Raw genomic sequence first — 24,933 nt, 5'->3', positions numbered from 1 at the left:
ATAGACTAGACTGCATATTCGAAATATTTCTAAAGATGCTAATTAAAAAGTTTCAAATTTTGAAGGAAATTTGTTGAATTTTTATTGTAAATCTGCACAAAGCTTGAAACTTTTTGTTGTGGTGTGAACCAAATTTTTTTAAAACAATTGAAAAATCTAAATAAAAATTATTGTGAGCACTGGTTAATTCAGATGAGGTGAGATGAGTTGAGGTGAGCTAAGGCGAGTTAAGTTTAGTTTAGACGAGGTGTGACCCTTTGGGGTTTTCAACCTGCAAAAAAACATTAAAAATAAATTGAAAACAGTATAAATAAATAAAAAACATAAATAATATAAAAATAAAAAAAATAAATAATTATAATAAATAAAAAGGATAAATAAATGAAAAAATAAGTAAAGAAAGAAAGATGAATAAATAAAAAAGATATATAAATAAAACAGATATATATATATATATATATATATATAATATATATATATATATATTTTTATTTACTTAATATATATATATATATAAATAAATGAATAAGTAAATAAAAAAATAATAAAAACAAATAAGTTAATAAAAAATAATAAATAAATAATAATAAAAAGATAAGTAAAAAAAAAAAAAAAAAATAATAATAAAAAAAACGATAAGTAAATAAAAAAAATAAATAAATAAAGAAAATAAATAAATAAAAAGATAAATAAACTAAATAAATAAATAAAAGAAATAAAAAATAAAATATACAAAATGATAAACATTTTTTTGATCTTCCTTGTTTACTCCTCTCTGTAGCATAGGGCCTCGACAAGACTCTAGTCTCTTGCGTTGGTTTCGTTAATCTATTTGATTTATGACAGGGTAGGTCATTAGCATTACGCTAATAAAACAAGAAATAATTAAATAAATAAAAAATAAATAAAAAGGAAAAAAAAAGAAAAAAATGAAACGAAAAGAAAAAAGAAATAATTTTAATTTCTTAGAGAAATATTTCAAGTAACATAACGATCAACAAGCGAGTTTTATTATTGAGTAAAAAAATATTTAGTTTTATAAAAATTAATTTTATTTTAAAATAGTCCGTAGTTCTGAAGAAAAAAATTTAGATTTCAAAATATAATGAAAATTTCTGATAAAAAAAGCTATCAGAAAGCAGATCTGAACATAGCGAAAAAATTGAACTCGAAAAAGTTTTATTTTTGACCCAAGAAAAGTATAACTCAATATCTCATCAATAATAATAATAAATAATAAAAAAAAACAGTAAAAAAGAAAATAAATAAATCAATCAGGAAAAAAATAATAAAAAAACTAAAAATAAAACTAATAATAAAAAAATAAATAAATAAAAAAATATATAAAAATAATAAATAAATAAAAAAAATATATAAAAATAATAAATAAATAAAAAAAATATATAAAAATAATAAAAAATAATAATTTTCATTTCTTTGAAAAAAACGTTCAAGTAATAAACAATAAGAAGAAATGAGTTTTATTATTGATTAAAGAAATATTTACAAAAAAATTATATTTTAAAATAATCAATATTTCTGAAGAAAACGCTTAGATCTTATACAATATAATGAAAACTTCTAATTACAAAAAAAAAAACGATAATAATCTGAGCTGATCACACCGAAAAAATTAGCACGAAAAAAGGTTTATTTTTGCCCAAAAAAAATATAACTCAATATCTCACTGCAAAGGGTGGTTAAGTTTTAAGGGCCGGTGTTGATTTTGAATAAAATACAATTGTTTTAGGAAATTATTGTCATATCTCTTTACTATGATAATATTGGTATGGCTCAATTACGCATGGAGCAAAATATCGGCCAAATGGCCGCAGCGGCCTCGGCGGCACACCTCCATCCGATGGTCCAAATTTTCGATGACGCTGAGGCATAATTGAGGTTCTATGCCGTTAATGTGCCGAATTATCTCATCCTTTAGCTCTTGAATTGTTGCTGGCTGACATTCAACATCGACCCTTGAAATTTAACCACCCTTCATTTTTGGAGCGATGCATCAAAACTTGAAATGTGGTTCTTATACAATTTTTTTGCTCAAAAATTTTTGCATCGTAAAGAATACATAAAAAGTATCAAAAATTATGTAAAAGTAACATATGTAATGCATATACAAGGTGGCACAAAATTAATAATCCAGTTATATTTTTCAATAACTTTTTTACGAAATAAAAAATGGTTTTGAGCGATGGAAATCTTTTTACCTTTACGCGCTTCATCACTCGTCTCCTTTTTTACTGCAGCTGTCTAGTCCGCAAGTGTCAAATGTGATTGACTTACGACGCCATTTGCAAAAATTATAAATCTTCCGATAGGGTGATTCATTTTTGGACCTCCTCTGATGTAAAGTAGAAACTTTCCTACTATATTTGGAACTTCTTAATTATTCTCATCAAACATATTAAAATAATGATTATTTCCGAACTCTAAAAATACCCACGTACGACAAATAAAAATATTTCCATGGCAGCCGGTTCTATGTTACTGCAACAACCCGGCTTTATACTCGGCCAAAGACTATCACTCGAGCAGCATTCCCAGTAATTGTATGGCGATGTTTATGCTGGTACAACAACACCAAATAAAAATAGAGGTTTTCACAGCGTTAGTCTCGTTATTTAATAGCTACACCTCGTGTTGCTAGTCGACCAGCTCCATTTATCACCTTAATTTATTTTATATTCGTTGCTTATTTTATTGTTATTTACTGACTAATATTTTCACTATTGACATTGCTAATTGCGCTCGACTATTGTGCTCTCGAAACCAATCGAAAGACTTTTCCAAAACATCGCTTCAATAATGAAAATGTTCTACACTGGTTTAGTTGGTTTGCTGGTGATTTCGAAAGTTCACCTAATTTCCACCGAAGTGCGCACCTTTTCACATTTCAACTTGTCAGTGGTTTCCACCAGTTATGCCAGAGTCGCGCAAAGAGTGTGCCACATTGCAGCAGAAGTGGATGCACGAGTTAATTTGGTCTACACTTGCGAGCCGCAGGATAGCACTATGCACCACTTGGAACACCAATTGCTGGATTGTATGCGTCAACTGCCCATCTATTCACTGCAGTTGGAACAACTCGATTTAGAACTAACGCGCGACTATGGCAGCTTGAGTGTATTTCTGTTAGGCGAACTCAATTCCACAGCCTCACTGACACACCTGCAACGCGTTTTAAATGCGAAACAACCGCGTAAAGATTTGCATAAATATATTCTCATTTGGAGGAATGCGCAGCTGGCGGAGCTTCATAGCGTATTTAGAGTGTTTTGGCGTAAACGTATTTTAAATGTCATCGCTATAACCAGCACCGCAGAGATATACACCTTTGAGCCATTCACGCCCGAGGGATTCGTTGTTAAACAGCTCAAACATCAAATAAATTTTTATGATAAATTGAAAAATCTTCATCACTACCAGTTACGCATTTCAATGTTCAAAGATTTTATACGCGCCATACCGAAACAGCCACCACAAGCGGGCTATGCTGGCGTAGATGGGCTGATGGCCAGTAGCCTTGTGACACATCTGAATGCCACCGTGGAGTATGTGACACCTGTGGATAATGAGAACTATGGTGCTTGTCTGGCGAATGGCTCATACACAGGAGTGCTGCGAGACCTCCTAGCCGACGCAACTCATGCCAACTTCAATGCACAATTTGTATTGCCCTGCGTGGCAGAGCATATCGAGACGCTATATCCCCATGTCAAACGTATACTGTATGCGGTGGTGCCGGCGGCGGAAATGTTTCCCGCATATTTGATTTTCGTCTATGCCTATGAGGATGCGTTATGGCGAGCGCTATTGGTATTTTTCATTTTGATTGTGGTGGCATTTGCTGTACTCAAATATTGCATCGAGAGTTTGCGAAATGTTGAGAAAATGAAAAATGGGAGTTTATACGATTTGATCGAACTCTTTTGGAAAACTCAATTGGGTCTGCCTGTGGATTATTTTTCAAACACCAATTGTCTACGTATGTTCTTTATGGCTTGGCTACTTTTCAACTACATTATGACTACCATTTATCAGGCAAAAGTCGAGAGTATTTTTGTGCATCCTTCCTACTACCCAGAAATGGATCGCTTAGATGATTTGGTTAACTTGAATGTCCCCATATTTGGGGTGGAAAATATCTTTACTGCGGTGAAGCCAGCTTTAAAACCCCACCATTGGCATGCCATCGAGCAGCGTGCAGCCTATTTGCCGGCTCATTTCTCTTCTTTTCAATTTGGAGTGCCAATAAGTGAAAAAATAAATGGGCGCGTGGCTTTTTTGTTACGCGCCGAAACAGCCAAGGACTTGCTGGTGAAGACGTACGATGTGGAGCAGCATCTACCGCGATTTCATGTGGTTAAGGAGCGGCTGCTGTCAATGCCACAGACTTACTTAGTAGCAAAGGGTTCCCCATTTCGTTATAAGTTTCAAGAATTCGAGAGTCGTGCTTTTGAAAGTGGGCTATTTGATTATTGGGCACTGCGTCGTTTACACGGCGACAATGAGCGCTCACCCAGTTTGGAGGAATTTCGCGATGAATTGCCGGAAGATTTAGATTTTGATACAAAGGAAAGTGATGATTTTAGTGGCGCGAATGAGGTGAAGAAAAAAGTTGTGCTGAATTTGAACATATTACAAGGGCCCTTCTACATATGGGGTTTCGGTTTATTGTTCAGCGTTTTTGGCTTTATGCTGGAGTACGCATATTGGTGGTATAGTAGAACGCCAGTGATTGTGGTTTAGGTGGAGTAGAAAGAAAATTCGAAATTTATATTGCACAAAACAAAATTATTTAAATAAAAGGTCATACATACACTTTGCTATTTCTCTATTTCTGCATAGAGATTTTATCGTGCGTTTGACGAACGTTAGGTTTGAGGAAGATTAGTGAGTGCAATAATTATTTTTTCTTGAGCTTTAAACTGGATGTCATTAAGCGCTGTTAGTTGTTGTGTTCAACATAAGGGACCGCTCGTTTCTGATTAACACTTAATGACAGTCGGTAATGCGAACGGCTGTGCTGAATGCATTGGTTTCACTGTTCCCACGACAGTTGGTTCTACCTTAAAGGAACGACCCAAATTTATATCCGACTAAGGACTGCCACTCCAGCATTACTCCCCGTACATGTATGGAGAATGTTTATGCTAGCACAACAACAACAACATTGGTTTCACACGAAATGGAATCGAACAGCGTTACATAAAGCCAGCGGCTTATGCAATTTTTAATATGGGAAAAATGCGCAATCCACAAAGGAAAAAAATACAATATATAAAAAACTAATAAGATTTTTTAGAAACATCAAACTTTCACTTTATTATACTAAAATTGAATTAGCTATAAAACCGCATACCAAAAAAGTTGTTCAAAAATTTTAATTAATTTTAATTAAAAACTGCCGAATTGAAATAAAAAGCGTAATTTATGTGGACTTTTCGCATTTTTGTATACAATTTAAAATTTGAATTTATGTATATTGTTTTTGTTAGACAACAACTAGACTTTTTTAATACAAGTTGTGAACATTCAAAAGAGTCAAAACTTCAAAAAATGTTGATTGATGTGCTATCGTTTTTGCGTGGTTTAATATAACACATGGGCTGAAAAGTCCTGTGCCTAACTCGTAAATGGCACTGGTTTTATTGCATTCAACTCTTTTTTTAGTTAGTACCAACATTATAAAGACAGCTTTTAAAATTTCACGATATGCTATTCATTAGTTCGAGAGTTATTGCGCTAAGCGTGAGGCTACTTTTGCTATTTTTAAAGCAATGGAGCAAAAAGAATTTCGTGTTTTAATTTTGCACTGCTTCTTGATGGGGAAAAGAATACCGTTCCAGCTAAGCAATGACTTTAAAAAAGCTGTAGGGACTTCAATCTATCAGAAACAACACTATAACGATGGTTTGCTCACTTTAAAAGTGGCCGCGAAGACACCGATGATGCACAAAGCAGTGGACGTACAAATGAGGCGGTAACACCAGAAAACATCTAAAAAATCTACAAAATCGTTTTGAATGATGGAAAAGTGAAGTTGCGTGAGTTAGCTGACATCGTAAAGATATCAGAAGAACGGTTGGCTTTATATTGCATGAGCAATTGACTATAAGAAGGCTCTGTTCAAAGTGGGTACCGCGTTTGCTCACTGTTGACCAAAAAACAAGTCAATCAAAACAATGGCAAAACTACATGAATTGAATTTCGAATTGTTCCCACATCCACCGTATTCGCCAGATTTGGCTCCCGGCGGGCGAGTAGTGGCTATTCACAGAGCTGAAAAAAGAGCTTCTCGCCTGTAAAAATTTTCGTCGAATGAAGAGGTTATCATTGAAACTGAGACCTATTTCGAGGCAAAAGATAAATCGTTCTACAAAAGTGGCATTGAAATGGTATAGCGGCATTGGGATGATTGCATTGTTCTTGATGGCAATTACGTTAATGGATAAAGCTAATTTCGCACAAAAAAAAATCGTATTTTCTTTGTTAGGCCCGGGACTTTTCAGGCCATGTATTACAATAATCATATGACCTGAATTTCATGCAAAAAAGGTACCGCGTTGATATCGACAAAGATGTGAATGCTAAGGCTGAATAGGACTCAACATTCATCAAACTCCTCATTACTGGAGACGAGACGTGAGTTTATAAGTACGACACGCAATCCAGGCATGTTTTACGTAAAACATTTTGCCAAAAAAGAAAGGATTTTTAAGAAAACAACTCGTTGATTTTGCAACATAATTACGCACCGTCGCACAGTGCCGCCATTATCCGTGAATTTGGGGCCAAGAGCGAAACGAAAACGTCCTTATGGCTCCCTGCGATTTTTTTTCTGTTCGATAAGTCAAAAGACCACTACGAGGAACGCGTTTTAACACCCGAGAGAACGTAGTGCAAAAATCGAAGGTGACGCTGATGGCTGTACCGAAAATAGAGTTCCAGAAATGTTTCGAGAGCCGAATCAAATGGTGTCATAAATGCGATGGGGAGTACTTTGATGGCGATAATATCACTTTTGAGGAATACCACAAAGTTTTTGTTTGAATTTTCTGAACATATTCGGGGAACTTTTTGCTCAAGCTGGTATGTTGTCAATGTTGTGCGCTCATGTGAATTAATAATTTAATTAAGAAAATTATCCTCTGCGGGGCAACGAAGCCCACTCTATTTACCAAGTTTTCGTGTGCCTACTTCATTAGTTATGTTTACACGTTCAAGCATATCTGCCTGTATATATGTATATTTGTATTTACATCAATTAGCCATGCGTATGAAGTGCTAACAGAATATTAGGAGCTGCGTGTAATCGCTTGAAAAGGAATTCAAAATAATCTTCATATCAATTTTTAAAATGCTGTACCACAAGATAGTCATATTACTTTTAGCCATTGAAGGCTGTTCAGCAACTTCGGTATTTGATTTGGATATTTGGCATAGAACACTCGCAGTTTCCTACACCGATTTGGTTGTGACTCAAAAAGCGTGTGAAATTGCTAAGCAGCACGATTCATACATCTATATAGTCTACACAAGCAATGTGCGGCAGGACGATTCAATATTTGGTTTGGAGTTCAATTTATTAAAATGCATGTCCGAATTACCCACACACATAATAGATGTGGAGAAGCTAACGAAAGAGCGTGAACGCGAATATAACAGTTTTAGCATTTTTGTATTACCAACATCCGCTGCAGCAGCATCGGTGTATTTGCAACGCATCATCGGCCTGTTGAATGAGAAGCAAACACGTAAACATTTCCACAAATACACTTTCATCTGGCGAGATGCACAAATCGCACAGCTGGGCGAACTCTTCGAAGCGATTTGGCAGCGTAAGATACTAAACGCAATTGCCATAACTGATGTCCAGCACATCTACACATTTGAGCCTTTCACGCCAGCTGGGTTCGCTTTGAAACGGATCACGAATGGCCAGTATTTCTATGACAAATTGAAAAATCTACATCATCATCAGCTACGCATCACAATGTTTACGGACTTTTTGCGCGCCATACCCAAACGCAATCGCGAAAATGGCTACGACGGCGTAGATGGGCTACTAGCCAGTAGCATCGTGTCGTATCTCAACGCCACAGCAAACTACACACAACCAGCTGATAATGAAAATTATGGCGATTGCTTGCCGAATGGCTCTTTCTCGGGCGTTTTAAAGCATTTGATTGCTGGAGATGCCGATGTGAGCTTCAATGCACGCTTTACTTTACCCTGTATGGAGGGGCACATCGAGAAGCTGTATCCGTATTTTAAGCGCAAACTGTACTTGATTGTGCCGGCAGCAAAAATGCAGCCGGAATACTTGATTTTCATTACTGCCTTCACCTACGCGCTTTGGCGGCTGCTCTCATTGAATTTTGTCGTAGTTACAGTGACATTCGCATTGTTGAATCACTGGACGGAACGTTTGCCACATGCGGCGCCAATGAAACACGCCCATTGGTATGAATTAGTCGAAATGTTTGTGAAAACACAACTTGGCGAGCCGGTTGCTGGGTTCTCTAGAATCAGTTCATTGCGTGAATTCCTCATGGCTTGGATACTCTTCAGCTATGTGCTGACCACAATATATTTCGCTAAATTGGAAAGTAGTTTTGTGCAACCGGTCTATGAGGATCAAATGGATTCTTTGGATGATTTGGATAAGCTGGACGTGACCATTTTCGGCGTCCACACGCTATTCACCACAGTACAGCAGGCGCTTAAACCGGCGCATTGGCGTGCTATTGAAAAGCGCGCAGTCTCATTACCGCTTCACTTCTCTTCATTCCAATACGCCTTGCCATTGAGTATGAGGAAGAATGGGCATGTGGCGTTTGTGTTGCGTGGCGAAACAGCAAAGGATTTTGTGCTAAAGTCCTACGATATAGAACGGCGTCGTCCGCGATTTCATGTGGTCAAAGAGTATCTACGTTCAATGCCACAGACTTATATTTTGGAAAGGGGCTCACCATTCCGATATAAATTTCAACTCTACCAGAGCAGCATATTTGAAAGCGGTCTCATGGAGTGCTGGTGCAACAAGAATTTGCATTACAGCAGCCAGAGTGAATCGCAGGAAATGGAGGAGATCTACGTGGAGTTACCGGATGACTCGGAATTCGATTTGAATAATAGTGCAGAAAGCGGCGGTGGCAACGCCAATCGTACCCGAAAAAGGGTGGTGCTGAGCTTGACCATATTACAGGGTGCATTCTACTTATGGTGCTTCGGCATTTTGCTTAGTGTAATAGGTTTTGTGTTGGAATACGTCTATTGGTTGCGGGGAAAGAAGAAGCGTTTTAATGTGGAATAGGGGAAAATGGAAATTTGATGGATGATTGGGCGAGCAAGGAATGAAAATGAATGAATAAAATATAAATGAAATAAAATATAATAAAATGAATTAAACCCAAAAAAGCGAAAGCTTGTTTTTGATTTTCACGTTCAGCCAAAATCCTCAGTCATTTCGAATAGTTACAAGTTGTAAGCGAATATGCACTTTAATTTGAAATTTGTACTAAGTTGACACAAACAAATTTAAATAAAACTGAATTTTAATAAAATAATGCACAGACATAAAATAAAACAGAAAATTGATTACAATTAAACGTGAAATCTATAAATATAATCTATTGAAGACTACTTCTAATTAGTCGAAATATGAACAAATATAAAAACAAAAATAAGTGAAACCGAAAATTATAAAAAAATTAATAAAGGAAGGAAGTATCAGATTTAATATTAGGGTGAAAATTAAACAAAATAAGATAGTAGATAAAATAAAAATAAATAAATAATTGGCGCGTACACTTCTGTTAGGTGTTTGGCCGAGCTCCTCCTCCTATTTGTGGTGTGCGTCTTGATGTTGTTCCACAAATGGAGGGACCTACAGTTTCAAGCCGACTCCGAACGGCAGATATTTTTATGAGGAGCTTTTTCATGGCAGAAATACCCTCGGAGGTTTGCCATTGCCTGCCGAGGGGCGACCGCTATTAGAAAAATGTTTTTATTAATTTTGCTTTCACCGAGATTCGAACCAACGACCTCTCTGTGAATTCCGAATGATAGTAGATAGAAGTATAAAAATATAGCCAAATAAATGAAATAATTAATATTAAAATTAAATATTAAACTAAAGATATATAAAACAGAATAGAAATATTAAAAAATAAAAAAATTAAGAATATTTATATTACAAAAATATATATACATATTTATGTTAAAAAAATGAAAACATATAACAAAAAAAAAATATATATGAAACATTACATAAAACAAAAATATTCAAAGAATATTTAAGAAAAAATAAAAGACAGATTAAAGAAAAAAAAATTTAAAAATATTAAGAAAAAGTATTAGAAACAATAAAATATATTAAAAAATAGAATATTAATATTTTATAAATAAATTTATAAAAAAAAAACAAATCAAAAAAATACAATATATTAAAAACATATTTAAGAAAAAATAAAAAGATATTTATTAAAATTATTATTAAAATTAAAAAAAGAGTAAAATAAATAAATAAAAATATTAAATAATAAAATAGTTTATATATTTATGAAGAAAACAAAAAAAAACTTACAATATATTAAAATATATTAAATAAAAATATTTAAGAAAAAATAAAAAAATGTTTATTAAAATTGTTATAAAAAGTGAAATAAATAAATAAAAATATTGAAAAATAATAAAAAATATTAAATAAAAACATTAAAAAATATATTAAATGTAAATAAAAAAAAATATATATATTAAATGTAAATATAGCAATACTAAGTTTTAAAAAATTTAAATCACCAGGTCCTGACAACATCATTCCAGCAGAACTTCAAGAAGGACTAGAAATTCTACTGCCTTGGTTAACAAGGATCTTTAACAAGTGTTTAAATCTCTCTTACCTTCCGACAATTTGGAAGAAATCGAAGGTAGTATTCATTCCGAAAACGGGGAAGCCTTCACACTGCAAACCAAACGACTTCAGGCCCATTAGCCTAACCTCTTTTTGCTTAAAGGCTTTTGAAAAAGTCTTAGATGAGCAAATCAAAACCCAACTTGATACTAAGTTGATCTCTGAGGCACAACATGCCTACACTAGAGGGAAATCGACTGAAACGGCACTTCATTCACTGGTGCAAACAGTGGAAACTTTCCTTCACAATAAAGAGTACTCTGTTGTCGCATTTATGGACATAGAAGGTGCTTTTAATAATATTGAACCCAACGCTATTTTGTCTGAAATTGCCATATTGGGTATCAATTACTCCATCCGAAAGATGATGGAACAAATGCTCCAAAATAGAATAATCACTTCAAAGCTTGGGTTAAGCCGCATGAGAATGTACGCCGTCAAAGGCACTCCTCAAGGCGGAGTACTTTCACCCCTTCTCTGGAATCTCGCTGTAAACAGTTTGCTTCGAAATCTCGAAAAAGCAGGCTGCAAGGTTGTAGCCTATGCAGATGATATTGCTCTCTGCGTGTCAGGCAAACATCTGAATACCCTCACTGAGCTCATGCAACGCTCAATCAATATTCTGTCAAAATGGTGCACCGAATGCGGACTAAATGCGAATCCAGCAAAGACAGATCTTGTTCTCTTCAATAGGAAACAACAATCTCCTCCACTGCAAACAATAACTTTAAAAGGGGAATCATTACTTCTATCTGATTCAGCTAAATATCTAGGAGTTATTCTAGATAGGAAGTTGAGTTGGAAATTGAACATCGAAAACAGATGTAAAAAAGCTTTCATAGCTCTCTATACTTGTAAGAAAGCTATAGGCAAAACCTGGGGTTTTTCACCTCGGATCATTTATTGGATATATACCTCGATCATCAAACCGATACTCTTCTACGGTGTGGTTGTATGGTGGACAGCACTCGAAAAACGGTGTAGAGTAGCCACAATTGATCGAGTTCAAAGAACAGCCTGCCTCCTGATAACAGGATGCTTAAGTACGACACCTACTAAGGCTCTAAACACGTTGCTTCACTTGTTCCCTATCGATCTGGCTGGCAAAGCGATTGCAGCGACACGCATGAATGCTATATCGAAATGGAATAAGTATCTTGGCCATTCGGCCATACTGAACAGGAACACTGTTATCTCTTCCGACATAGACTATCATGTAAGTCTTCCATCACCACCCTTGCTATTCTCCTGTTCACTCCCAACCAGGGAAGAATGGAAGACAAATCTTACCGAAATCGATGGCCCTCTGATTATAAATACAGATGGTTCAAAACAAGACGGCAAAGTGGGATTTGGAATCTTTTCCAATTCCCCTCACATCAATCTATCATTATATTACCCGACTACTGTAGCGTATTCCAAGCGGAAGTATGCGCTATCTGGTATGCTGCGAAAACTATCTTAGAAAGGAGAATATCACTAGAGGATATCCGCTTTTTCACCGACAGTCAAGCGGCCGTTCGAGCACTCAGCTCCTCTTATACCCACTCAGATGTGGTTCGATCCTGTCTCTTATCTCTTAACGAGATAAGTGTTCAGAATTCTGTCCAAGTTATCTGGATACCGGGTCACAGTGGATTCGAAGGTAAAGCTGATGAGCTCGCAAGAGCTGGAGCTGCGCAATCAAATGTTAGTAACTTACCCACAATCCACATTCCGCTCTCAACATGTAAAATGCTCATCGATCGAGAATTTCACAGCATTGCTGATCGGAGGTGGCGAGTGGAAACTACTTGCGTTACGACCAGACAAATCTGTCCATCCTACAATCTGAAACAGACAAAAACCCTTAAAAGTCTTTCGAAACACGAACTAAGGCATATAACATCTCTTATCACCGGCCACTGCCTTTTGGGCACTCACGCACGTCGGCTCGGGGTTCCTCAAAACGACCTGTGCAGATACTGCGAGGACGAAGATGAGGAAGTATCGAGCAGACATTTGCTGTGCAGTTGTCCGGGTCTAGCCAGAAGTCGACTCCTCTTCTAGGCTCTCCAACAATTGACAATCTTTCAGTACTCTCGGACCTGAAAATCGAATCTCTCATCAAATTTTCGAAACGAATTAATATCTTTGACCAAAACCTACAATAAAAATCTCGGTTAGGTGGGGAAATCATTTAAAATAATGAGCTCTAGGGCAACACAACGGACCCAACTTGCGATCTATGTGGAACTCCGATGCGGGGTCACCCTTAAACCAACCAAATGTAAATATAAAAAAATATATTATATTGATGCAACCAATCTAGTTCAGATAGAACTAAACGAGATACAGACGTGGCTGGACCGATGGAAATTAAAAGTTAACACAAACAAATCTGTGCATGTTTTGTTTTCATTGAGACGGAAAGAATGCCCTTCACTCTATCTAAATGGTAATATAATTCCCAAACATGATACGGTCAAATACCTTGGCATACATTTGGACAAACGGCTAACCTGGAAATGCCATATTCAAGCAAAAAAAAACCCAGTTAAAGATAAAAACAAACAAACTTTACTGGCTACTAGGACCAAAATCAACACTTAATCTAAATAACAAAATATTAATATATAAGGCTATACTAAAGCCAGTATGGACCTACGCAGTACAACTGTGGGGAACTGCTTGCAATTCTAACATAGAAATTCTGCAAAGATATCAGTCAAAAACTTTAAGGCTTATCACAAGTGCACCCTGGTTCGTCACAAATAAAGCCATACATACTGATCTAAAAATTCCCTTTATAAAAGATGAAATTAAAAAAATTACCACAAAATATTTACAGAGATTAAGTTATCACGATAACCCGCTAGCAATTGCATTACTTGATGAAACTAATGAAATTAATAGACTTAAAAGACATCATGTATTAGACATTCCATTCAGAACCTAATAGATAAATCTAATATTAAAATGTATTAAAATCTAACACATAAGTCTGGATATAAGTGTACATTAATCGTAGTATACATATATATCATTATTGACCTCAATGGAGCTCAATAATATAAGTCAAATTGTTAATAGTTAGATAATTTGCTTATTATTTTAAAAATAGATTGCAAATAAACGACAAAAAAAAAAAATATAAAAAAATATTAAAATATATAAAAGAAATACTAAAAAATATACAATATAAAAAAATAAAAAAAAAATAAACAAAATTAAACAAAATAAAAGAAAAACTAAGAAATATTAAATATACTATAAATATTAAAGAAAACAAATAAATTTTTTTAATAAAATATGGAAAGAATAATAAAACAAAAAAAATAAACAAAAATAAAAACAAAAACTCAAAAAAAAAAGAAATGTTTTTAAATCACAACAAAAAAATGTATTTAAAAACAAAATTATAAAATATATTTAAGTATAACTAAAAGAATTAAATAAAAATTAAGGAAATAAAATGAGCATAAAATGAAGATTTTAATCAAAAATTATTTAAATAAAAAGATATTAAAATAAAAATGAAAATAGTATGCTGCAACAAATGAAAAATAACTTGAATTTTGCGTAATTTTAATTTTGTGTTTTTGTAATTTTAATTTGTTAAGCATTTTTAAATACATAAAAATTAAGGGAAGTGAATTAAAATGAAAAAATTAAATTTAGGAAGAAAAATGTAATAGATATAAAGGGGTTTTCAATTGGCGCGGGTCGATTTTGGCGCCCTGTGGCAGCCATTTGGTTTTGGTGACATCTGTCAAATCTTTTGTTTATTATTCAGTTGTTTATGCCAAATCATCATGGGAAGTTACACGATTGAACAGCTCGTTCAAATGATAAAACTTTATTATCAAAATGAGTGTTCATTAACGCACACGTTGCGCGCATTGCGCCCATTTTTCGGCAGACGTGGTGGCCCTTCCAATTTCTTATGGCCCATATCGAACCATATGGACCTAGACGACATGTGGTTCCAGCAGGACGGCGCTACGTGCCACACAGCAAACGCCATTTTATTCCATTTCAACATCTACCCGCCCTTATTGAAAAACCCTTTAGAAAAACTTAAATTAAATAAAACAACAAAAGATACGCAAGAAAGAATTAAAGTGAAAGTTAAAATTAATTTAAAAAGAAAAAAAGATTTAAACAAAAAATAGTAATCAAACGGGTAAAAAAATTCGGAAAGAAAAGAAATTAACGAAAATTGAAAAACATAAAAATAAAAAATAACAAATGAAAAGTAAAAAACTTAAAGTGAAATGGAATACGAAAAAGAAGGTGTAATAGCATTAAAAAATTAAAAAAAAAAGGATATTTTCATTAAAACATGAAAAAAAATATTTTCATGAGAAAATTAAAAAAAAAAACATGTTTGCATTAAAAAATTAAAAAAAAAAAAAATTTTTTTTTATTTAAAAATTAAAAAAGAGGAAAAGTTTCATTAAAAAATTAAAAAAAAAAAGAATATTTTCATTAAGAAATTTAAAAAAAAAAAAATGAAAATTTTCATTAAGAAATTAAAAAAAAAACATATTTTCATTAAAAAATAAAAAAAAAACATATTTTTATTAAAAAATAAAAAAAACATATATTCATTAAAAAATAAAAAAAAAAACACAAAACATATTTTCATTAAAAAAATAAACATATTTTCCTTAAAAGATTAAAAAAAAAAAAAATATTTTCATTAAAAAATTAAAAAAAAAAAATTTTTCATTGAAAAATTAAAAAAAAAATTTTTTTTTTTTCATTAAAAAATTAAAAAAAAAAATTATATTTTCATTAAAAAATTTAATTGAAGCGAACAAATATTAATTTAAATTTAACATGCAAACTCTAGTTTTCTTAATTGAATTTGACATGATAAAAATTTGGCATATAAAATAATCAAAAGGAATGGAAATAAGATAAAAGGGGAAGAAGCGAAAAAGTATAATTTAGTAAAAAATACGTAATTAAACATTATACGAGAAACTAAATAAAAGACCATAGTGTAAAATAAAGTCAAATCAAATTGAATAAATGACCTAAAATTAAACCGAATCAAGTTAAATTAAATTTAAGTAAATTAAGGGGAGGGCCTGGTTTATGAGGTCTAAAAATTGCATCTTCTTGCGATATTTTTTTTTTTTAAGGAAAAAATTAATTAAGCACTGCAAAGTTGTTTATATCTTTTAATGAACATTTAAAAAATATAAAAAAATTTTGTACTGGTTAAAATAAGTTGAAAAAAATGTTTAACATAGAAATTAGTAGAGCGCTGCAACGCTGGAGTTTCCAACTGGAGTACAAGATACAGCTCGTAATTATTATCTAAAGCAAAAAATTCAAATGGATTTCTAATTATCATGATTTTTTATTCTAGATGAACTAATAAAACTGAGAGAAATTCCAAAACTTCAACTTTTTGGAGGTTTTAAAGAAAAAAATGGCTTTCTATAAAAAAAATTCACTTCAACTTGGTATAAAAATCTTGAACAATTTTTTTTGATCTATTTTGTTAGTTCAAATAGAAGAGAATTTAATACTGAAGGGAACAAGCTATGATTAATTTCAAAAGGTTAGTTTTTTTCATTCATGTACGCCAATTCAAAGAAATCATAAAAATGAAAAGTCGAGAAAAGAAGATAAAGTTTGTACTATAGCTGTCCGGTCACAGCGTAACTACCTAATGCTCGCCTACCTTTGGCTTTGTATCTACGGAAATATTGAGAATTAGGCTCTGTAACTTTGTGTGAATATTCTGAAATACCTATATTAGGAATCGCTTAAAACGAAAAAAAAAAATTGATTTTTTTGACCTTATTGATATTAAAATAGCGTAGCAGAAAAGGGAAAGAATTATTCCGCTGAAACATATTTGCCTGTAGCGTTCAACGGCTCCTTCACATATCTAATAATATAAGATCTCGTTCCGGCACCTATCACAGAAATTCCAGTTGGTAAATCCAAACTCATAGAGGGGAATAAATCCCACGACTAAGTCAACAGTGGTTATTAATCACATTATATCATAAAACATTTGAGATAGCCTCCATGACTCGAGGCTGCATCGTTTTGTGCCATTGACACGACGGAACTGCACTTTTTAACCCGGTGAACTTTTCAACTAATCCATCAACCTTTTCTTGTAGTTGCCCTCGACATCGCAGTGAAAACACACATTGGCATCTCGGAATAGTTTTCCGCTTTTGCTGCATGACTGAGTTGTTTGGATATCACAGCAGCTAAATACTTCTTGGCTCACTAACCCTCGCTGTATCAGCTCCATAGCTGTTTTGAATGAACAAAAGAAAATTATTAGGTATTCGTATATCCCCAACCCTTTTTCTATATTCGAAACTACATACTACTTTTTCAATCACTTGCGATTTTCTTACTTCCTTTTCTTGTATAAAAATTATAAATAAAATTGTCATTTGTTACAGAAAATTTTTTTAGTTGTCCAAATTCTTAGTTTATGTACAAACAAAAAAACAAAAAACCAAATAAGAAACAATTACAAAATGTCGTTCAATAATGGCGGAACGGATTTTGATTTTCTCCTCACTGAGGATTTTCTACTATTCCTCGACTTATGTCGCGATCCAAATCAGGTCTTCAAGCCGAATTCCGGTGAAAGTTGCTTGGCTCAAACGTGGCTAGATAAACTCTGCCGCTACGAATGCAAAGATTTAGATGAACGACGTCTGCGCAATATCTACATGAGTTATCTGTGCTGTTGCCTTATTGAGGGCGTGCTAAAGGGACCCTTCGCTAGTTACCCGCGTGCTGGTCCCTTACAAAGGGTGAATTTCAATCCCAAACAGAAGCAGCCGCTTTCCTGTCCTCCATTGAGCAAAGGTGATTTTTGAATAGAAATGCAATGCAATTTCTCAGCATACCCAATTTGTCTCTTTACACACCAACAGTTAAGTCATACAAGGAGTGTGAAGATACGAAGAATCGTTACAATGATAGCTGCGAACAACAACTGAGTATTTGTTGTTGTAGTAAGGATGATAGATTTAATGATGTCAGTGTCGGTGTTGGGGGCGGTGGCAGTGGTGGCAGTGGTGGCAGTGAAGTCATGCGTTGTTGTCCAGAAGTACGTTTCAGTACAGATATACAATGCAAGCCTGAAGATGCGCCAAAGCGGACGTCGGGCCACGTTTTCAGCGAGTATATGCTGCGCGAGATTACGTCGCCTGGTGCGTATAACACTTTCAAATCGTGTGACTCGTGTCAGGAATATGATCCACATGGGCAAGCGAAGGTGATGATGCGGCAGGATGTGCAGAACTTATTGCAGGCAATTGGAGCAGAATTGCGTGGTTATGTCGGCTGTGGATGCAATGACTATTTGGAAAGTGAATTGTCGCGTTATAAGAATTTCATAATGAATTTCTCGAGCATAGCTTGCGCTTTGGCTAAGATGGAATCGCTACCGGCATTGCGTTCGTTTCTTCTGATAAATTTACAAAATGATTTGATTAAATTACTTTCAGACAATTGTCTTTGAGGTACGAGTATTCCATAGTAAGTGGAGAGTGTGGAGTAGTGTGAAAAATTTGAGTGACGTGCGTGTAGAGTGACCTTTGATATATTGACGAAATAAAGTGATAATTACATCAGATGTTGATATCAGTGGGGAAACTTGGAATCGACTTAGATTGAGGCTTAGGATATTATAAAATTAAAAATTTTCAAACAAATAATTGTCTTCAAGGTTCTCCTCTACTGTCGGATCTTAAAAAAAAAATGCAGCAAGCCCAGGAAGAAGTGTGAAACTGTATCAGCAGCAAACAATCTATGCTTTGTTTTTATTGTATATTCCGCGGCCACTGTAGCCGAATGGGTTGGCGCGTGACCACCATTGGGAGAATGTAGGTTCGAAGAATGAAGAAAAAGTTTTTTTCTAATAGCGGTCGCCTGATCTGCTGTCAAAGAAATTGTTGAACCAGTTTTAAAGTGCAAGTTTGAAGTTATTGAAAAATCTTATTAATTTTTTATAATTTTGGCGCATTTGTTACGTGGTGAAAATGTGCAATACCGCCAGGGGAAAATTCAACGTGATTTTTTAGCAACTTCAAACTAGTATATACTTTATTATGCTAAAATTGAATGAGCCGTCTAGTGCCCGGTCCTGTTTTCCTTCGCGCACAAACTCCCGTGGTTATCTTCAGTTTTTAAATAATTTTGTTTTGTGCCCTTATGTTCAGTTATTATCATACATTTGTAGGCATAAAAATTAACACGCCTATCAGCGAACGTTCCAATTTCCATTGATAGAGGATAGGATAGACATTTTTTTAAATTTAGTTATGATGCCCGAAAGCTCATGGGACACACTTTGTGAGAATATCCGGAGTACTAAAATTTTGGTTAATATGTACAGTGAAGTCATCAGATCGACGAACAAATCGTTGCTATGCCCTGAAAATTCACATCTGCCCGAGATCGCCATTTGATAACCCTAAAATCTCATGACTTTCAAAGTGGCTTGAATTGACTGCCCTAGCCCACTTAACACATTTTTTTTTGTTCACAATCTAGATAAAAGTGTTTTTCCAAGCGTATTTATTTAAAAAAATTGAACTCGAAGCATGAAATGTGATGAAAGAAAAATTTGCATAATTTATAAAGTGGTCCAGCTTCAAAAGGAAGAAACTCCAATAGAAAGTGCCGCAAAAGCCGATCGAAAGAGAGGCTTCAACTACAAAGTGTTCAACATGTGCCTGAGTTTAAAGAATCTGTGTAACACCTGCAGAGGTTTGTATCCTAATATATGCACGTATGTACACCTGTGTTCAAAATAATAGGAGTGCGACGAATTACCTACCAAGTTTTAACTATTTTTTTTGTACTGCTTTTGTGCTTTTATAAAAGTGTAGCGCATTTTACAACAAAAATCATATACTTACGGTTAGAGCTCCAAGCTTTGTACAAAATTCACGAAAATTTAAAAGAAGTCCAAAGAAAAGTGCATCGAAATTTTCAAATTTTTATTAAAATTTTTAGAAAAATTTTGGGTATGCAGCTTTATAGCCCATTCCATATTAGTATAACAAAGTGCATGTTTGAAGTGGCTCACGTTTTTCTTAAATTTTTCACAATTTTTTTCGCTGAGATGTTGAGCATTTTCTTGCGAACGTCTGCTTTATACCTATGGAAGGAAATTTGGAAGACATTCTGAACTTCGTATGCAAATTTTTTTGTTTTTAATTAACGTGGTTTGTAGCGACTTCAAATACACTTCATTTCATTAAAATTGATTGGGCATAAAAACTGTTTTATTTTTTAAATATTTTTTGAAGGGTGGAGCCTTAAGTTATATTGTTTGGCTGAATGCACTATACTTTTAATAAACAAAAGAAAAAAAAATTGTTAAAACTTATGTTATTTATTTTTAGTTTGCAATTAAGTTTCATTTAATTTACAATTAAGTTTATATTTAAATCTAGTGAAATAATCAATTATTGATGTGAAGGTTTTGCTCTGTGTAATGGTTTGGTTCAAGTCTAGGTGTGTAAAGAAAATAACGAAAGTTAATCAACGTGATGAAAAGAAACAGTATTGAGTGCATAATGATTTTGTTTTTCTTTTTTACGTTTTTCGAGTAAAATTTGTTTAATTTTATTTTTAATTGAATTTAAATTCTTTTTTTTAATATTATTTTTAAGGAGATGAGGAAGTATCGAGCAGGCATTTGCTGTGCAGTTGTCCCGGCCTAGCCAGAAGTCGACTCGCTCTTCTCGGCTCTCCAACAATTGACAATCTTTCAGTACTCTCGGACCTGAAAATCGAATCTCTCATTAAATTCTCGAAACGAATTAATATCTTTGACCAAAATCTATAATAAAAATCTCGGTTAGGTGGGGAAATCATATAAAATAATGAGCTCTACGGCAACACAACGGACCCAACTTGCGATCTATGTGGAACTCCGATGCGGGGTCACCCTTAAACCAACCAACCAATATTATTTTTTCTTTAGCACACATTGAGTCTTTATACAAAATTAAGAAAATTCAACAAATTTTCATATACATTTTGAACTTTTTAATCTGAATCTTTAGACAATTTTCGGGTACGCAGTAACGTGGCTCATGAAGTACAAGTTTTAAGCAGCTAAAAATCGTTTGTAGTTTCAATAATTTTGTTTTCAGACGCAGGTTTCCACTTTGTCCCATATAAAAATTAATCTCTAATGGAAAAAATGCGCAAGGCCGTCGCCAAATAATAAGAAAAACATTTTTTTTTTATTAATAAATTTCAGTTTTTATAAATTTCACTGGTATATGAAAACCACCGCAAAAGCCGTCAACCAAAATTTTTTTCCACTTTCACTAAATCAAAAAATTCTGATTAAAAGATTAAACTTTAGGTAAAAATGTGTTTACTTTTTTTCTAAATTTTGTACAAAGTTTGATTTATATGGTTTTGGTTGAACAGTCAGTAGTTAAAAAAAAAATTTTATTAAATTTAAAAAAAGGTCAAATTGAAAGCAAACTAAAAAAAATTGAAAAAAATAAAAGATTAAAAAAAAAAAAATTAAAAAAAATACAGAAAGCAAATTAAAAAACAAATAAAAAAAAATTATATTAAAAAAAATTCATTCATTCAAATTAAAATTTTTTTTTTTAATTAAGCAAAAAAAAAAATTAAAAAAAATAAAAAAAGATTAAAAAAAAAAAATTAAAAAAAAAATTAAAAAAAATTAAAAAAATTAAAAAAAAAACCATTAAAAAAATTAGAAAAAAAATTAAAAATTAAGCAAAAAAAAAATATAAAAAAAATTTAAAATTAGAAAAAAAATTAAAAAAAAAAAATTGTCAACCCGATAACAAATGCATTCAGTTTTGCTCGAAGCTGTAGTTAACTTATTTTATATTATCTTCACATAACTCATAAATGTCTTAGGTAAATGGCCCAATTGGTCTGCAAATGCATTTTTTTAAGTTACATTCGACCGCAGCACCACCCGGCGTGTGTTGTTTACCGTGTAGAGCTAGAGCAAAGGATTACAAAGCGCTCAAGCGGGGAGGAATTACGGGCGAATGCACATTGCTATTGTACTCGTACATACCTACATACTCATATATTGATATTTTTACGAACCAATAAATTTTGTGGCCGCCGTAGCCAAAAAAGGGTGTACGTGCCAATTATATATACATATATAATCACTTTTGTATGGAAAATTTGGTGAAGGCGCGCCTCTTTTTAATTTTTTTGTGTGCTCTTGTTTTTGTTTTTATCTTCTTAGACTCGTAGACGTCCACTAGCAATTAATTTCTATAAATAAATAGCTTAGCACGTTGCTTTTCACACTGTCACGTATACATATCTTCCTGCGACCCCCCCCCTCCCATTTCGTTTCCAGTTCTCTTGTTAAAATCCGCGTGCTTTGCGAAATTTCGCGAAAACTAAGTAGCACTAAGTGAAATGGTTCAAGCATTTTTCTTAGGAATTTTCACTGCGGCGCTGCTAGTCGTTTTCCTTGCGGCTGTGCGCTTTCTACTTTCAACCTCACATTCTTTACTTTATTTTTAGCAACAGCCAATATTTTAACAATTTGACTTAGACAACTTTTTATGATATTCAAATATTTTAAAATTTGTTTCATTCCCTTGGTTTGAAATATCTCCAAAGCCTATTAATATGAAGACGATTGCTTTGTTTTTACGAGTATAATTGAAGTTTTTTTGCAACATTAATTTTTAAGAAATAAAATTATCACAAAAATCCACAATTAATTTTCTTCTAGTTGGAGGAAGTTGATTCATTTATGCCGGACCTTTCAGAAGTAGGTAATGGATTCGATCTGCGTTGCCACATGCAGCATTCATTTGATAGAAAAAGTTTTTTGTTCTACAACTTTTCATGCAAATATTTACAAAGGCACTTCACTTTTGATTTATGATTATTTCCTTTAGTGAAAACTTTAATAAAAATTTTAAAATGTGTAAGCAAGTATTGACCAGGTGCACGTGGGACCTCCATACATCTCGATCGTTTTCGACGTTTTCCAAAATGCATCAGTTTATATTGAAATACATCTGAATTTTAAGTTGAAAGTAAGCTTATTTTCATTTGCCCTCATCAATATTTCGTGGAATGTATATCACGCCGCGTTGTCTGATATGGCTGAAGAGTTCTGAAAGACAACAAATAATTAGGGGGGAATATTTACTTATGTGAGAAAATGTAACTAGAGTCGAGTTTTATACTGGTCTACATCACAACTTTAGCTTCACAAGGGTCTAGCAAAAGTAACGTCCTGATGTCGGTAGTGAATAATTCCTAGACTGCACCTTTTTTATGTCATATTTGACATTTATCAAGTAGACAGATGTGCAAGTTTACACGATAGAGCAACGCATTGAAATCATTGAAACTTATTATAAAAGTGGTCGATAATTTAAGGCAACATATCGCAAAATTCGTCTTTTTGGTGGAAATATTTGTCCAAAAATTTTAAAGAACTGCTTCTGCCGAGGATAGAAAACGCAGTGGCAGACAAGACTAGAGTTTTTGAAAAGTAAAGTATCTGATAAGAAGCCAACAACGATTCCAGAGCTGAAACACTTGGACAAACATTTGGATCGAGATAGCTGAACTTAAGGCGATAATGCCTCACATGAGGCCTAGAACATTTTAATTCTCGTATGACAGCCTGTAGACGTGTTCAGGGTGGGCATTTAAGGGGGTATTCTAGTGTAGAATTTTGAAAGAATCGACTTTTTTTTTTGGATATTTTCATAGTTTAGACATTTAAGGGGTTAGGCGTAGTAAGAATTTTCAAAAAATTGGAGTTTTTTTTGAATTTTCTTAAAGAATGATATCTTAAAAATATTGTGTGACAATGTGAAGTGAATCCGACAAATACTTTTCGAGTTATTCAACAATTAACAAAGTGCGCTCGGCAAAACTTTAAATGCGTTTTTCTCAAAACTATGTTTTTTGAACTGGTGATCACTATAACTTAAAAGCCGCTTGGTAGATTTCAATAAAATTTGGACTACCTATAAAATGAGACTTTTATTTTCAATTTCAAACGTTTATTAACAAAAAATTGTTACAAATTTAATCTTCAAAATAATAGCCATCGCTAGCGACACATTTTTCCCATCTCTCAGGCACTTTGTGGATGTCGCGCCAAAAAAAAAATTGGCTGTCTTTGGACGCAAACCAATCGTCGAGCCATTTTTTGGCTTCTTCGTAGGAATTGAAGCGCTGCTCGGAAAGTGCGTGGCCCATCGATGCAAACAAATGATAATCGGAAGGCGCCAAGTCTGGTGAGTAAGCCGCATGCACCAGCGGTTCCCAATTGTGCGTCTCCACCAATTCCCGGGTCGCTCTTGTTTGATGTGGCGGTGCATTGTCACATTGTCAGTTCATGCGGCACCCATCGTCCGATCTTTAAAATCATGCCCATGTCTTTCAAACGTTTGGAAATGGTTTTTTGGGTCTCTCCCTTCTGCTCTGCCATCATTTCTTTCGTTTGACCATCATCTTCATCCAACAATGATTGCAATTCGGCGTCCTCAAACTTTTTCGGTGGTCAGCCACGGTCCTCGTTCTCCACGCTAAAATCACCACTTCGGAATTTTTCAAACCACCTGAAGCACTGTGCTCTACTTAGTGCTTGCCCACCATAAACTTCTATAAGCATTTGATGAGCTTGAGAAGCGTTTTTCTTCAATTGATAACAGAAAATCAACGATGTTTTTATTTTTGTAAAATAAAGCAATTGATTAGAAAAAAATCCTAATTCCTAATCCTGACCCCTTAAGAATATGCCATTAAGAGAATTTTTTTAAATTCCTATTATTTCATGGTTTATATCCCTTTTGGTGGCATGGCATCGGTTCCGATCCGTCTCATCTGAAAGCTTTGAACGCGTTTTTCTCAGAAGTACTTTTACCGTGCTGGCGGTAAGGACATCTCGCTTTCGAATGGACCGATTGACTTCAAATTTGGGGAGGATGTTCTTTATACATTCGGATGACCCTAGCTTTCGA

At 33.8% G+C, this 24,933-nt stretch overlaps 4 protein-coding genes across 10 annotated transcripts in view; all 4 read left to right on the top strand.

Annotated features, from left to right (window-relative positions):
• Positions 1 to 24,933, top strand: part of LOC128861659 (uncharacterized) — a 213,013-nt gene that overhangs the window by 80,745 nt on the left and 107,335 nt on the right. Inside the window, exon 2 of one of the 7 annotated variants that reach the window (XM_054099959.1) lies at positions 19,463 to 19,678. The exons of the other annotated variants lie outside the window; for them this stretch is intronic. Coding sequence (XP_053955934.1) covers positions 19,513 to 19,678 — 166 coding nt within the window. The 5' untranslated portion in view covers positions 19,463 to 19,512. The remainder of the gene's footprint in view (positions 1 to 19,462; positions 19,679 to 24,933) is intronic. 7 annotated transcript variants of the gene reach the window in all.
• Positions 1,459 to 5,328, top strand: LOC128861661 (uncharacterized). Its single transcript, XM_054099962.1, has one exon. It carries the CDS (start codon positions 2,818 to 2,820, stop codon positions 4,759 to 4,761), a length of 1,944 nt encoding a protein of 647 aa, XP_053955937.1. The 5' UTR covers positions 1,459 to 2,817; the 3' UTR covers positions 4,762 to 5,328.
• On the top strand, positions 5,507 to 10,146 carry LOC128861660 (uncharacterized). The gene has a single exon (XM_054099961.1). It carries the CDS (start codon positions 7,373 to 7,375, stop codon positions 9,329 to 9,331), a length of 1,959 nt encoding a protein of 652 aa, XP_053955936.1. The 5' UTR covers positions 5,507 to 7,372; the 3' UTR covers positions 9,332 to 10,146.
• Positions 15,735 to 18,537, top strand: LOC128861663 (uncharacterized). The gene is made up of 2 exons (XM_054099964.1): positions 15,735 to 17,770; positions 17,839 to 18,537. Exons 1-2 carry the CDS (start codon positions 17,434 to 17,436, stop codon positions 18,426 to 18,428), a joined length of 927 nt encoding a protein of 308 aa, XP_053955939.1. The 5' UTR covers positions 15,735 to 17,433; the 3' UTR covers positions 18,429 to 18,537.

Source organism: Anastrepha ludens, chromosome 4 (genome assembly GCF_028408465.1).
Source record: "Anastrepha ludens isolate Willacy chromosome 4, idAnaLude1.1, whole genome shotgun sequence".
In the NCBI taxonomy this organism is placed as follows: Eukaryota; Metazoa; Arthropoda; class Insecta; order Diptera; family Tephritidae; genus Anastrepha; species Anastrepha ludens.
Note: the sequence above shows the minus strand (reverse complement) of the source record. Positions and strands in the feature narration are given on the sequence as shown.

What these genes read in the sequence shown, in the direction of transcription:
- LOC128861663 (XM_054099964.1), top strand. Translation starts at nt 17,434, where the DNA reads ATGTCGTTCAATAATGGCGGAACGGATTTTGATTTTCTCCTCACTGAG. An exon ending in CTGTCCTCCATTGAGCAAAG is followed by an intron (nt 17,771 to 17,838) that starts GTGATTTTTGAA and finishes ACACACCAACAG; the next exon opens with TTAAGTCATACAAGGAGTGT.
- LOC128861660 (XM_054099961.1), top strand. Translation starts at nt 7,373, where the DNA reads ATGCTGTACCACAAGATAGTCATATTACTTTTAGCCATTGAAGGCTGT.
- LOC128861661 (XM_054099962.1), top strand. Translation starts at nt 2,818, where the DNA reads ATGAAAATGTTCTACACTGGTTTAGTTGGTTTGCTGGTGATTTCGAAA.